At 40.6% G+C, this 14,439-nt stretch overlaps 1 protein-coding gene and 1 long non-coding RNA gene across 6 annotated transcripts in view; one reads left to right on the forward strand and one right to left on the reverse strand.

The window, feature by feature from the left end:
* Window positions 1–13,056, forward strand: part of STX11 (syntaxin 11) — a 42,263-nt gene extending 29,207 nt beyond the window's left edge. For all 4 annotated transcript variants that reach the window (XM_081827451.1, XM_081827450.1, XM_081827453.1 and 1 more), the window contains one exon: window positions 11,081–13,056. In XM_081827451.1, the coding sequence (XP_081683577.1) occupies window positions 11,081–11,949 (869 nt within the window). In that variant the 3' untranslated portion in view covers window positions 11,950–13,056. The remainder of the gene's footprint in view (window positions 1–11,080) is intronic.
* Window positions 1–14,439, reverse strand: part of LOC115944636 (uncharacterized) — a 63,678-nt gene that overhangs the window by 30,005 nt on the left and 19,234 nt on the right. The gene's annotated exons all lie outside the window — the stretch shown is intronic.

Below are 14,439 nucleotides of genomic sequence, written 5' to 3' on the forward strand. Positions count from 1 at the left end.
GATGGACATCTTGGCTCTTTCCATAGTTTGGCTATTGTGGATATTGCTGCTATAAATATTGGGGTCACATACTCCTTTGGATCACTACATTTTTATCTTTGGGGTAAATACCCAGTAGTAGGCACCAATTTCTGTGTCAGTTAGTTTCTGCTGTGTTGTTCTGGGGCTCCCTGTGGCAAGCCCTTTTGCACAGTGCCTTACAAGATGCTCCCATCATCATTTTTTTTTTCTGCATCATCGTATTTGCGGATGTCCCATTGGCCAGAGCAAGTCCCATGGACACACTCTAATTTAAGGAGTTGGAAAACAGTCTATACCTCTTGATGGGAAGAGCTGCGAAAAATGGGTAGTGAATTTTTGTTTCAAACTTTCCCAAAAGAGTATGTACAAATTTGGAAAGGAAGAATGGGGGCACTTGGGAGGCCAGGTCAAGAAAATGAGATGTGAATTGATGGTCATCACATCATGGAAATAATCTAATAATTTGTTGCTTTCATAGTTCAGACTATGAGGTACTAAAAGAGTAAAATTAATAGCAATTATTTATCGAGGTTCCTTTATTAAACTTTCAATATATGCCTGGTTCATGAAAATGCTTTACATATATTAGAATCTTTTTGCTATAAATGGAAATGTCTATTTCATAAGAGTTTTCCCCCTTACTAATAGCCATCTCTTTACCATTATTTGTAGGGTACTTAAATATAATGAGCTTCTCTTTCCTCATCTTTAGAATTAAGGCATGGGTGCAAGATAATCACCAGTCTTTCTGCTTCTCTGATTTTACTTGACATAATTATTGGGTTGATTGAAAAGGGAACATAATAAATAACTTCCCCTTACCCATCTGATTTCCATACCCACTGAAATAGAAGGATAAAACAGAGGCCGAAGTGTTACCTTTGTTACCAATAAAGACAAGGTTGGAGGAAGTGGCTTCATTGATGGAGAACTGTGCTTTATGTCCCTGAACCTAGAGTGCCCTTCCCATCAACTGACCTCTCCACTCCCACCCAGGAGCACAGGGGAGGGGAACACGGGTTCTCCGTGGTAAGCCGCCTTTCAAAAGGAAGAGGGAAGAAGAGGCTGGGCTATCATGGGCAATTTCTCCTTCCAGATTCACCAATCAGATAAGCAACTCTGTGCCCTTTGGCAGGAGGAAGTGGCAAGAGATGTCTACAGGGAGGGAAATGTCAGAGTGGTGAAAAATGTTTCTTCTTAGCAATACTTACACCACATACCCTAACTCTTCACACAGCTTCGCGCGGGACTGAGTGGACAGAACATGAACATAGGATCTGGACAGATGTGGGCTTAAATCCCAGCCTTCTCACTTACTCAGAGACTGGCTCATATTGGACACTCAGTTTGTCACTGACATTAGCTTTTCCTTCCTTGCTTTACTTAGTACATTTGATTCCGGAGGGTTGTTGACCCACATGTAGTTTACCATGATTCAGTGCTTGGCTTTTATCTAATTTCTTACTAACTTTTGCTACAGCCTATAAAGGGAATGAGAAGAATATCTGTAGCTGGGAGTAACTGAGGAAAGGTTTGACATTTTAACCCCAAGGCAAGAGAAACATTTGAAAACAAAGTGTATCCCCATACAGTTCAGAGATGTTAATAATGACAATCTGAGTCACCAATAAATTGTCTCCAAAGTCTTCTCTTTAAGGAAGGAAGTACATCAGTGCATTTTAGAAGAAGATTTTCAACAAAAATGAGTGAACCCCTTTCCTATTTGAAGGGAGAAAATTCAGTTAGGTTAAAAGGTCACTTACATGGAAAAACCTGCAGTGATGACATTGGATAACTGAGATTTTTCTGTGCTCATGTAAAAATTGTCAGCTAGAAATAATAAGTTGTTTCCTTGAAGAATTGAAGAGAAGTAAGCAGCCAACAGGATTAGAATCAGTGGCTCACAGGACTTTGTCTCAGAGAAAAAGGAATAGGAAAAAGATATCTACAGATTCTGTGGGATGGTCCTTAACTGATATTATGAGTTGGGAAAGAAATGGTCATTAATGATTCTTGAAAACTCTACTGATTTCCCTTTTTTAAGAAAGTACCCTGTGGAATACTTATAAAATATGAAAGTTTAATCAAAGACATACTGGACTGAATATTTATTCCCCACGATGTTTTTTTCCTCCAAAGATTTCTTCTATATTTCCCAGTCACAAGTTTGTTTCACATTCCGGGGCCAAAGCCAAATCAGATGTAGAATACTGCAACTGGTTTTGTTTGTAAATCCTCATACAGATAAGAGTGGAAAAACTTGTACAGATGATTCGAACCTTGACCCTGGAACTCTACTGTCTTTACTCTCTCCCTTACCAAGTTCATTCATTAGCCCTTCCTCTGTTACCACTTCCACACTCCTGACTGTAGAATTTCTATTCCCAAGTATCAGTGCTTGGTTATTTCAATAGTTGAGTCAATCCTAAATACAGTGGATCTTTGTTATAAGAGAATTATCTACGAACGTTAATTCTGTGGACTTTTGTCAAGTTGTGATGAGTTACTCCTGTCTGATAGAGTAACAGAGGCTCTAATAATGAAAGCATTGCAGTGTTGGGGAAACTCTGATGTGAGGAAATTATTATGAGAAAGAAGGTAATTGTTCTAATGGTGCCACGGTTTTCATGTGTTCTTTCATATCTGGGTTATTAGATGCTAATAATTTTTGCAGATATAAAACATGGATTGGGTAAGAGTATGGTCTGAATGCTTGGATCCTTCAAAATTCACATGTTGAAATCCTAACCCCCAACAGGTCTTTGGGAGGCATATTAAGTCATGAGGGTGGGGCCCTCATGAATGGGAGTAGTGCTCTTATAAAAGAGGCCCCAGAAGGCTTGCTTGTTCCTACTGCATTGTGAGGACACAGGGAGAAGACAGCCATTTATGAACCAGGAAGCAGGCCACCACCAGACACAGAACCCAACCATGCTGGCACCCTGATCTCAGACTTCTGGCCTCTGGAGCTATGAGAAATAAATTTGTTATTTATTTATTTTTAATTTTTAAAAATATTTTATTTACTTATTTGAGAGAGAGAGAATGAGAGACAGAGAGCATGAGAGGGAGGAGGGTCAGAAGGAGAAGCAGACTCCCTGTTGAGCAGGGAGCCTGATGTGGGACTTGATCCTGGGACTCCAGGATCATGACCTGAGCTGAAGGCAGACGCTTAACCAACTGAGCCACCCAGGCACCCAAATTTCTGTTGTTTATAAGCCACCCTGCTTGTGGTATGTTATAGCAACTCAAATGCACTCAGACAGGGAATAGTTCCCTAGAAGATTAAAGAGTTCTTCCTTTTTTTTTTTTTTCTTTTCAAATTTTGACTTAAATTCTAGTTAGTTAGTATACAGTGCAATATTGGTTTCAGGAGTAGAACTCAGCAATTCATTGCTTCCATACAACACCCAGGGCTCATCATAACATGTGCCCTCCTTAACACCTCCCTCCATCAGCCCTCAGTTTGTTCTCTATCTTTAAGAGTCTCTTATGATTTGTTTCCCTCTCTCTTTTTTATTCTTCTCCCCTCTCATATGTTCATCTGTTTGTTTCTTAAATTCCACATGAGTGAAATCATATGGTATTTGTCTTTCTCTGACTGACTTACTTTGCTTAGCACATAATATACTCTAGCTCCATCCACATCGTTGCAAATGGCAAGATTTTATTCTTTTTGATGTCTGAGTAATATTCCATTATATATACATATAACACATATACCTGTGTATGGAATATATATTATATATATATGGAATATAATGGAATATTATGTGTATAAATATATATTTAATATATAAAAATATATCAAGGAAGATTAAAGGTTTCAAAGCCTTTATCAAGGAGTCTCTGGAAAAAGAAGCTAATGTAGCTTTGTGGTTTATAGATGGGCTCTTAAGTCAGTTTTTCTGGATTCAGGCCTCAGCTCCACATTTACTTAGAGTGTGACTTTAGGCAAGTTGCTTAACTCATTAGGCCTCAAGTTTCCTCTCCTGTAAAACAGGGATGAAAATAGGGCCTCATAGAGACCGCACAGTCCTTAGCACTGTGTTGGACACTCTACAAATACTGATATAGCTGATAAATGTCAGCCATAGAGCAAATGTATGGACTTTGATTTACAGTGCATACCTGCAGAATGCATCTGAAAGCATATTGCTGTAAGTAAAATCCCTCCTGCCCACTGGCGATTTACTGGCCATGCATACTGGACTGCCCTCTCTTCAAACGTTGGCTGAGAAGTCTGATTGAGGGAACTGGAAAGTGAAAGTTTCAGGAAGCAGCAAATGAATAGAGTGATTAAAAAGTGGAGACTGGGCTGCCTGGGTGGCTCAGTCGTTAAGCGTCTGCCTTCGGCTCAGGTCATGATCTCAGGGTCCTGGGATAGAGCCCCACATCGGGCTCCCTGCTCTGCGGGAAGCCTGCTTCTCCCTCTCCCACTCCCCCTGCTTGTGTTCCCTCTCTCGCTGTGTCTCTCTCTATCAAATAAATAAATAAAATCTTAAAAAAAAAAAAGTGGAGACTATCTGCTCTTTTAGATTAGATTCCCCAGAAATGCTTTGGAAAAACTCCTGGCTTTGCTTTAATGAAGAGGGGAAGTAAGAAACATGTATTATTGTTTCTTCTAGCCTCAGACTTTTATACTTAGAATCCATTTCGGATAATACTTCTCAGACTCTCACATTATGCTTTGAGTGAACCTCAAAAAGTTAAACAATTAAATGTGTTCTTGCCAGTGCACTTTGGATCCAACACAACTGTTTGTTTGTTTTTTTAATTAACCTTTAGAGCAGTAAGAAGATAAGTCTTTTTAGGGACTCTTTCTATTTTAGCCTATAATTTTCAGAAGTTCAAAGAAGGATTTTTACCTCTTAGATGTGTCATTTTTTTAAATCAAAAAATAGAGCAGAATGCCAGGTTTTACTCATTTGAGTAAAATTATTATTTGTGGACCTGAATCATCCTGTTTGGGAAAGTACACTTGTTGCCCGCTAAGTGCTGTGTTACTGTGTTGTGTGCTGGAAGGTAACTGCTAACTTACCATGACATAGGACCCATGGGACTTCCTGGCCCCACCCATTGGGCAGGAAGGTCAAGAAGGGAGCATGCAGGGCAACCACACGGGGCTGTGCAGACTGCCCAGTACAAGGGTGACTTGCCACGAAGATAAGAGAGACTGGAAATCCATCCCGTGCCCAGTTTGCCAGATGCTGTGCCCTGGTGCAGGGCTGTATCACTCAGAGAAAGGGGCACCCTTCTAGCATCCACGAGGATGTCACAGGCTCCTACACAAGGGCTCATTAAAATGCCATATGGACCAGTGGTGGACTTAGACATAAAGACACATTCTGATATGTAATAATCATTTTTTGTTTGCAAGACTTAAAATATTGCTATAAAATCAGGACCTAGGAGATATAGATTATACGACCTGAAAATCAGAACATGGACCCTTCATAATTGAAGTAAGGGAGTCATTACTCAAAAGTCCCTATTTGGAACTATCTATCATGGGGCAGGATATTTTTAGTTTCATTAATAGCTGATAACTTTATACAAAGCCTATGCACACATGTGTGTGTGTGTCTCTCAATGTGTTTTTTTTAGTTCCCATTGAAACAAGAATCTGGAACTTTCTGAACTCAAGAGTAATAAAGTCTCTAAAAACATTTCTTTGTCATAAATACAGAAAGGAAAGTCCTTCCATGCTTTTGGATTTGTTCCCCTCCGTTAATCTACAAGTTGAGTTTCGTAATAAACCTCACATGATTGGCACATTGCCTTGCATTGAACTGTGTATCCCCAAGTCTGAAGTTTCTCACTACTTGTAGAAATACTTTAACATATTGCTGTGAAACAAGAGAAGGTTTTGTTTTCTGGGAATAGGCAAAATTTGCTTAATGTATGCATTGCTTAATGTATAATAATATATAGATTATATAAAGACCTCCTTTTAAGTTAATTCCCTCTTTAAAGACCAATTGCATTCTGAGGTGCTGGGGTTAGGGTTTCAATATATGAATTTGGGTGGGTGATATAATTTAGCCCATAACAATGTATGAACAGTTTTGTTCTTGTTCCCCTTAAAGTAAGTAGGCAAAACGTTTCTGTTGTATGATCAGAGATATGACCTTGTGTTCTGTTTACAACTGGTTCCCTTAGAAGCAAGTAGGAACTTTCATAGTTGTTCTTTGTAGCATCCAGTATATGGGTTATTTGTTTATTATAACCCCCACTCATTGACCTTCTGAGGTATGTCCAAACCTGCCTTCTGAATCTTTCTTTTTCTGTCTTTCTGAATCTTTCCCCATCAAGTTTGTTTAACACCCAGCCATGAGGACTATTATAAGTGGTCCAGAACTGCATTATGCTTATGAATCGGAAGCTGTCATGATCATTATCTACAGAATGGGTCACAAGTTTTAAGTGTGCACTGGAATCACCTGAAGGTCATCTTAGAAGTACTGAGTCAGAAACTCTAGGGGCCCAAGCATCTGTAGTGTTTGCAGCTCTCCAGAGGATTCTATTGCTTCCTAAAGTCTGAGAACCACTGAGCTACCGTCACTTCTCTGTTCCTATATTTTTTTGTACATAAAATGTAATTGCCCAATGAAAGAAGGATTACACAATTTCCCCTTCCTTCCCTGTGGGACCTTGTTCTCAGGACACATGATATGCATGCCTGAAAAGGAAATTAAAAGACAGAAGCAGATTTCTGGTAGTTGGTCATAAAATTTCGGTTGAATTCTTCATCTCCACATGACTCAAAGCAGGATTTTTTTAGCAACTTTATAAATACAATTTACCAAAATGTATTACATTATTCTTTATCATAGTGAGACAGGATGGTCAATAGAATTGTTTAATTTTTCTTTCTCATTTATCATAGTTTCCTTTTTAAGATCTCACAGTACAGAATCAAACTACTGGATGTGTAGGTTAATTTGATGTTCTTTCAGTGCCTGCATCTATATTTTGGTATAACTACAGCAAGGAATACATTTTAACCTTTTGGGCCACATTCTTAGAAATAGCAGCTTCATGGTTGACTTTTTTCTCTATTTTTTAAATTTATATTTTATTTTTAAATTTTTCCCCCAACTTTTTATTTAAATTCCTGTCAGTTAACATACAGTGTAATGTGAGTTTCAGATGTAGAATTTAGTGATTCATCACTTACATACAACACCCACTGCTCATCACAAGTGTTCTCCTTAATATCCATCACCCATTTAACCCACCCCACAGCCCACCTCCCCTCCAGCAACTCTCACTTTGTTCTCTATAGTTAAGAGTCTGTTTCCTGGGAGCACCTGGGTGGCTCAGTTGGTTGAGTGTCTGACTCTTGATTCTGGCTCAGGTCATGATCTCAGGGTCCTGAACGTATTTCTGAATTTCTGTAAAGATAGCATGACGTTGGAAATATTTACAGCAATGGGCTTCACACACTCTTGCACAAATTTTTAGAATAAATGTACATGGGGCAAAACAAATACACATTTTAAAAGCTTTTGATGCATATTGCTAACCTCCCCGCCAAAGAGTCTATCAATTTGCTCTCCTACCAGCATTTTTTCAGAGTTCCCAGAATCCTCACCAATTTTTAAACATTATTATTATTATTTTAAATCCTGGCAACTTGGTGGGGGAAGAAAATCACAGTGCTTAAATCTGCATTTCCTTGTTTAATAGTGAAGTCCTTCGTGACTCACTTTTATTTATTTGCTGAAGAAGTTAATGTAGTGGTTAAGTAGGGCTGCTCTAGGGCCCAAGTGTTCACTCCCTGGCAACCATGGGTGAGTTCCTTAATCTCCCTATGCTCAGGTACCAGCTCTGATAATGACAATACTTACTTCGTGGAATCTGTGAAGATTAAAGAGGGTATCACATGACAAGTGCCTAGAAAGCACTTGGTATTACAGTAAGCACCTGACACATATCAGCTACTCCTATGTTCGCTAGCATTTAGATTTCTTCATATATGAGTTGCCTTTTCATTGTCATTTCATTGTCACCAGATAGCAAAATGGCATTTTAAGCAGGGTATTAAAAATCATCACCTTGGAATAAAACTTCTGCTTAATTTATGTAAATAGTGATCATAGCAGATGAGAGGCCATGGTTAATATTTCACCATTTCCCATTTATCACTAAATCCAACTTGTCAGCATTCTTTGGTGAAATAAAATTAATTACTTCAACTTGAGAGAAGCTTTTAAGTTGAGATCAAGATCCCTCATCGATTGAGTGTCCATTAAGTGCTACTACATTTTCCTTCTTTGCTGCAAATTATACAGTCGGAAGAGAATGTTTGCAGCCACAAAATCTTGTGCACAAGGGAACATGTTCATTATTTTGACATTTATACATGCTACTAAAAATGAACGTTTTTCACTTCCCTGGAAAAAATGTGGACACAGAGAACATTATTTTACCTTGCTATGTAGCAACGAATTAGAACCACCCTTATGAAAACATGGAAATTCTGCTTGAGCTGCCAACTTGTTTCAAAAGGTCATGAGAAGTACAAATATTGCAGATAACACTTGGATGTGTACACAGATGAACAATTCCAATATAAAAGTAGCATCCATGTTCATCTGTATGTATGTCTGTTCCAGATCCAGTTTATACTCCTCCCTGATTCGCTCAGTCTCAACTACCCTCTAGTTCTTGGCTGTCCTATCAGGGAAGAACCAAGAACCCAGCTGTTTGTTCTGTCGCCTCATCCCCTAACACTGCCATCTGTCTCAGCCTCCCCCGAGGACCAGACCTTGGCAAGGCCTCTGTAACGTGTGCTGTGATGGTAGCCACATCAGCTCCAGTGTGTGGGGGTGACCCGATACACCCACAGAGGCTTAGGTGCCCTCATGCCTGGTTTCACAGCAGCACCCGGTCATGGGCATAGGACTTGGTTTCCCCAGCGGCTGCCCTGAGGATGTGGATAAGTAGAGGGGTTTTAATGGCCATTGGCTGAATATTGACCAAGAAGAGACAGGAGACAGGAAGGAAGCAATAAACAAATGACTCCCTCTTTCTCCTTTTCATGGACTGTTCCAGGTGCCACGACTCCATGTAGTGTTTCTGGAAACTTCTAGTTGACTAAGCAACTGGCTGTGTTGTTTTGTGAGGCTGTAGCCAGCTGGGTATTTGTCTCTGTTCTTTCCCACCTCAGTTCCCTTCTCCCCCTCACCCTGGGGGCCCTGGGATTGTATCACAGCAATATGTTGGCACATAAAATTTGTTTCAGACTGCTTTCTTGGGAACCTGGGGTAAGGCAGCATCTGAAAGCTTTCATATACATTTAAATGAATATTTTATGTTTAAGCACTGTGTTTAGCATTCAGATATGAATAAAATACCAGCATGTGCATAACAACAACAACAAAAGTACAAATATTGCTACTATGTGATGGCTAAATGGGTTAAATGAGAGTGTGCTTTATTACTGCTACTAGGGTTATGTATGATTGAAATTTTCCATATAAAAATTTTTTCAAATAGTTTTGTTAAAGATACTTACTACTAGGGACCTTGGGAAAAACTGAACATCTTTTGTTTCTGACATTTCATCTGGTTATGCTATGTGATTGCCGCCTAGAAGGGTATCTTCTCTCTGCCCACCTCTCCTACTTACTAAAATCACATTAAACACTTTCTTATCTCTTTCACTTTTAATATCTTCCATCAAAATATATTTTCAGATGTCACCCCCACCAAACAGGCACTCAAAACTGAAGTCTGTATCGGAGATAATGAACAGAGGAGCAAGGAAATGTCAACGTCCAAATTTTATACTTCCTCATTAGATTTTTGTCTTTATTTTGTTGTCTTACTTCAAGCATGTTTTACTTTTATAACATTTTTAAGAGAAAACATTTTAAACCATGATTTATATGGTAACTGTTTTAAGAACTGATAGGTTGCTTGGGACCAGGCATGCCCAGCATTTGCTGAAATAGACAAAAAACAGCACTTAGAGCTGGCCCTACAGCCTTGGAAGTACATTGATTGTCCTTATTTAAAAATCTTTATCCTTCCAAATATTTTCTTCTTTTTCCTTTTTCTGTGCCTGTTTTGATTTGCGATTTTTGGAAAACATAAAGCAAGAAAAAGTGATTGGTTCCTAATGCAATCTGAAATTTTATTTTTTTTAATTTTATTTTATTTTGTTATGTTAGTCACCATACAATACATCATTAGTTTTTGATGTAGTGATCCACGATTCATTGTTTTCCTATAACACCCAGTGCTCCATGCAATACGTGCTCTCTTTAATACCCATCACCAGGCTAACCCATCCCCCCACCTCCCTCCCCTCTAAAACCCTCAGTTTGTTTCCCAGAGTCCATAGTCTCTCATGGTTCGTCTCCCCCTCTGATTCCCCCCCTTCATTTTTCCCTTCCTTCTCCTAATGTCCTCCATGCTATTCCTTATGTTCCACAAATAAGTGAAACCATATGATAATTGACTTTCTCTGCTTGACTTATTTCACTTAGCATAATGTCCTCCAGTCCCATCCATGTTGATGTAAAAGTTGGGTATTCATCCTTTCTGATGGCTGAGTAGTATTACATCGTATATGTGGACCACATCTTCTTTATCCATTCATCTGTTGAAGGGCATCTTGGCTCTTTCCACAGTTTGGCTATTGTGGACATTGCTGCTATGAACACTGGGGTGCATATGGCCCTTCTTTTCACTACATCTGTGTCTTTGGGGTGAATACCCAAGAGTGCAATTGCTGGGACATAGGGTAGCTCTATTTTTAATTTTTTGAGGCATTCTGAAATTTTAAATTGCTGATTACTCGAGTTCCGAGCTGCAGAGGCCTTATGGGCTATGAAGTACGGCTGTGTTCACGCCTCTCGGTCATGATAGTCCTTTCTTTGTGAGCCAAATGTCCTAGAATATTTAGCTCCTTTGGTGTATTTGTTGCCTACACCCGGGAATAAAGAACTGGGAGCGCTGTGCAGAAGTTTCTTTATTTTGGGCGTCAGTGTTCTCAATGCAAGTATTTGACTCGCTGCAGGAGTTTAACCCCAGTCTGTACTTGCAGGCAAGATGAAGGACCGGCTAGCCGAACTTGTGGAGTTAACCAAGAACTATGACCAGCAGTTCCCAGACGGGGACGATGACTTGGACTCGCCCCACGAGGACATCGTGTTCGAGACGGATCACATCCTGGAGTCCTTGTACCGAGACATCCAGGACCTTCAGAATGAAAACCAGCAGCTGATGACCGACGTGAAGCGGCTGGGAAAGCAGAACGCCCGCTTCCTCACGTCCATGCGGCGCCTCAGCAGCATCAAGCGCGACACCAACTCGATTGCCAAGGACATCAAGGCCCGGGGCGAGAACATCCACCGCAAGCTGCGCGCCATGGAGGCGCTGAGCCAGGAGGCGGAGGCCCGGCACGGCCCCAACTCGGCGGTGGCGCGCATCTGGCGCGCGCACTACAGCGCGCTCACCCGCACCTTCCAGAGCGCCATGCACCAGTACAACCAGGCCGAGATGAAGCAGCGCCACAACTGCAAGATCCGCATCCAGCGCCAGCTGGAGATCATGGGCAAGGACGTGTCGGGCGAGCAGATCGAGGACATGTTCGAGCAGGGCAAGTGGGACGTGTTCTCTGAGAACTTGCTAGCCGACGTGAAGGGCGCGCGGGCGGCCCTCAACGAGATCGAGAGCCGCCACCGCGAGCTGCTGCGGCTGGAGAGCCGCATCCGCGACGTGCACGAGCTCTTCCTGCAGATGGCGGTGCTGGTGGAGGAGCAGGCCGACACCTTGAACGTCATCGAGCTCAACGTGGAGAGGACCCTCGACTACACCGGCCAGGCCAAGGCGCAGGTGCGCAAGGCGGTGCAGTACGAGAAGAAGAACCCCTGCCGGACCCTCTGCTGCTGCTGCTGCCCCTGCCTCAACTAGCGGGTCGGCCCCAGCCGCGAAACACCCTGGGGAAGATCTGGGGGGCCGCGGCGCAGGGCTGAGTTGCCCCAAGTCCTAGGGGCTTCTTAGAGAAAGAAGAATTTTCAGGTGCGAGAATTCCCACCCCGCTTGTGTTTGGGAAGGGGGCTCATGCCACCCCGTGCTTCTCCGGTGAGGACAGATCGCCAGGGCGGTTGTGGGAGGGCAATATATGGCACGTGGCACCCTTTCCCTCTTAACGGAAGCCCAACAAAGAACTTGACGTTGTAGCTGACTGTGCCGTAAATGTCCAGGGCATGCTTCCTAACGACTCTCTAGACGGAAGTCGGTTCTGCAGTGGCTGATAGTATGAACTCATTATCAAAACTTAAATTCCTTTACCTTTTCCTGAAAGTGCCTTGGTTCTGTTCAATTTCACATGACATGGATCTTGAGAAAAACTGTACATCTTTCATTTCTGAGTCTTCATCTGCCTTATCCTGTGTGATTCCTGACCAGGTGTACACCTTCTTTCTGCCCACCTCCCCTACTTATTAAAATCACGCTTAACACTCATTATTTCCTCATCTCTTTCGCTTTTAATATCTGCCATCAGAATATCTGTTGGATTTTTTCCCAAAGATTTTTAAGCACTGAGTTTTGAACACGTACTCAAATTGAAGTATGTTATCAGTCATATTTTATATATTTTTCATAAATAATTTAAAATTTATCTTTTTACTTGATAATACAAATGCACACAAATCCGTAAATATAAAGTACTAATATTAACACATGTACATAATGACCAGTTGGTTTAACTTGACTTTTGTAAATATGGTCTATAAATATCAAGAGCAACACTTTTACTGGTCATTGGTGTTGGTTTGCTTGTTTTGAGTTTATCTCACTCCCATGCCCATGGTCACAATTCTATTTTGAACCATTCTGTGTTGGTCGTGGTGGTAGAGACAGATGTCAAAGGCGAAAATGCATACAGAACTGGAGATAATAAAATAACATTCTTGGAAATACTACTTTTGTTTTACTGTGGACCATTCCTTTCATGTACTGAAATGGAGTAATTTAAAATAAAATTTAGCTTAATAAACATTACACTATAACATCCCCTTTGTGTATTTTTATCTTGGCCATTTAAATTTTAGTTTGCTTTTTCAATTATTCTTCTTAGAAATTATTCTACTAGCTGCATGAGGCTGCAACATCTGGATGGAACTCTGACTAGAAGGGGAAAAGATGAAAAAGAATTCCCTTGTGGGTGTCCTGCTTTCTCTCCCAAGTTACTTATAATAGTTTAGCAAATCATCATGCTTTAGAGATTTGGTTTTGTTTGCAAACTTTGTAATGCCCTCACCCACGTTTACCATACTCCCTGTCTTTCTTCTGAGTCAACTCTTAACTTTTTTTACTCGTTATTTACTAAATGAGCAAGTTTACTCAGCAGTCAAAATTCTCGGGTCTTTCAGACAGATTTTAGAAAGAAGTAGAAAGAAGACCATGTGAACTCTTTGGAACTCACTGACGAACCTCCTTATGCCCATGAAAATCTAGCCCTGCACCTAATTTTAATTTCATGGTTAAATATGAGAATTGTGGAAACCAAGTTCCACTGGGCTCTTCTCAGATTTCTCCCGATTTCTTTCTCAGTTAACCTCACGGATATGTTTCACTTTTAACCGAATTCCCTTTCCATAAAAACAAAACAAAGCAAAAACAAAAAACGTCTTCACACAGCTCCATTGCTACGTCTTCCATTGTAGAGAAGTGATATTGTGAATATAGACCACCAGCTGGTTTCCCTGAGAGAGAATGGTTCATGAATTCAACTTCTTTAAACCCATAAATCATTTTCTTTGCCTAGAACCAGTCATAAAAGTAAGCGAGTTTGCAGGCTCTGTGTATTCTTTAATTACCCACATTTCACATTAGAGAATTAGGTAAAAACTGCACTTTCATTTACTAAGTGATTAGTGAACTGTTGCCTATGACAAGGTAAGAATTTTTCTTCCTGCTTTTTAGTAACTTTCTGAGTGTTCGTATAGTAGTTAAGAGCACTGATTCATGACCTCACTCTCTTGGTTTAAATCCTAACTCTGCCACATACTAAATGTATGACTTGGGCACATTACTTAACCTGTTTGTGCCTCAGTTTCCTCATCTGTAAAATGGACATAATAAGGCCTACTTCATCGAGTTGTAAGAAGTAAAGACTATCAGCAATGTCCACAATAGCCAAACTGTAGAAAGAGCCAAGATGTCCATCGACAGATGAATGGATATAGAAGATGTGGTATATATATACAATGGAATATTATGCAGTCATCAAAAGGAATGAGATCTTGCCATTTGCAACGACGTGGATGGAACTGGAGGGTATTATGCTGAGCGAAATAAGTCAAACAGAGAAAGACATGTATCATATGACCTCACTGATACGAGGAATTCTTAATCTCAGAAACAAACTGAGGGTTGCTGGAGTGGGGGGTGGGG

The sequence above is a fragment of the Leptonychotes weddellii genome, chromosome 8 (assembly GCF_054177405.1).
Source record: "Leptonychotes weddellii isolate Sample4059 chromosome 8, ASM5417740v2, whole genome shotgun sequence".
Classification (NCBI taxonomy): domain Eukaryota; kingdom Metazoa; phylum Chordata; class Mammalia; order Carnivora; family Phocidae; genus Leptonychotes; species Leptonychotes weddellii.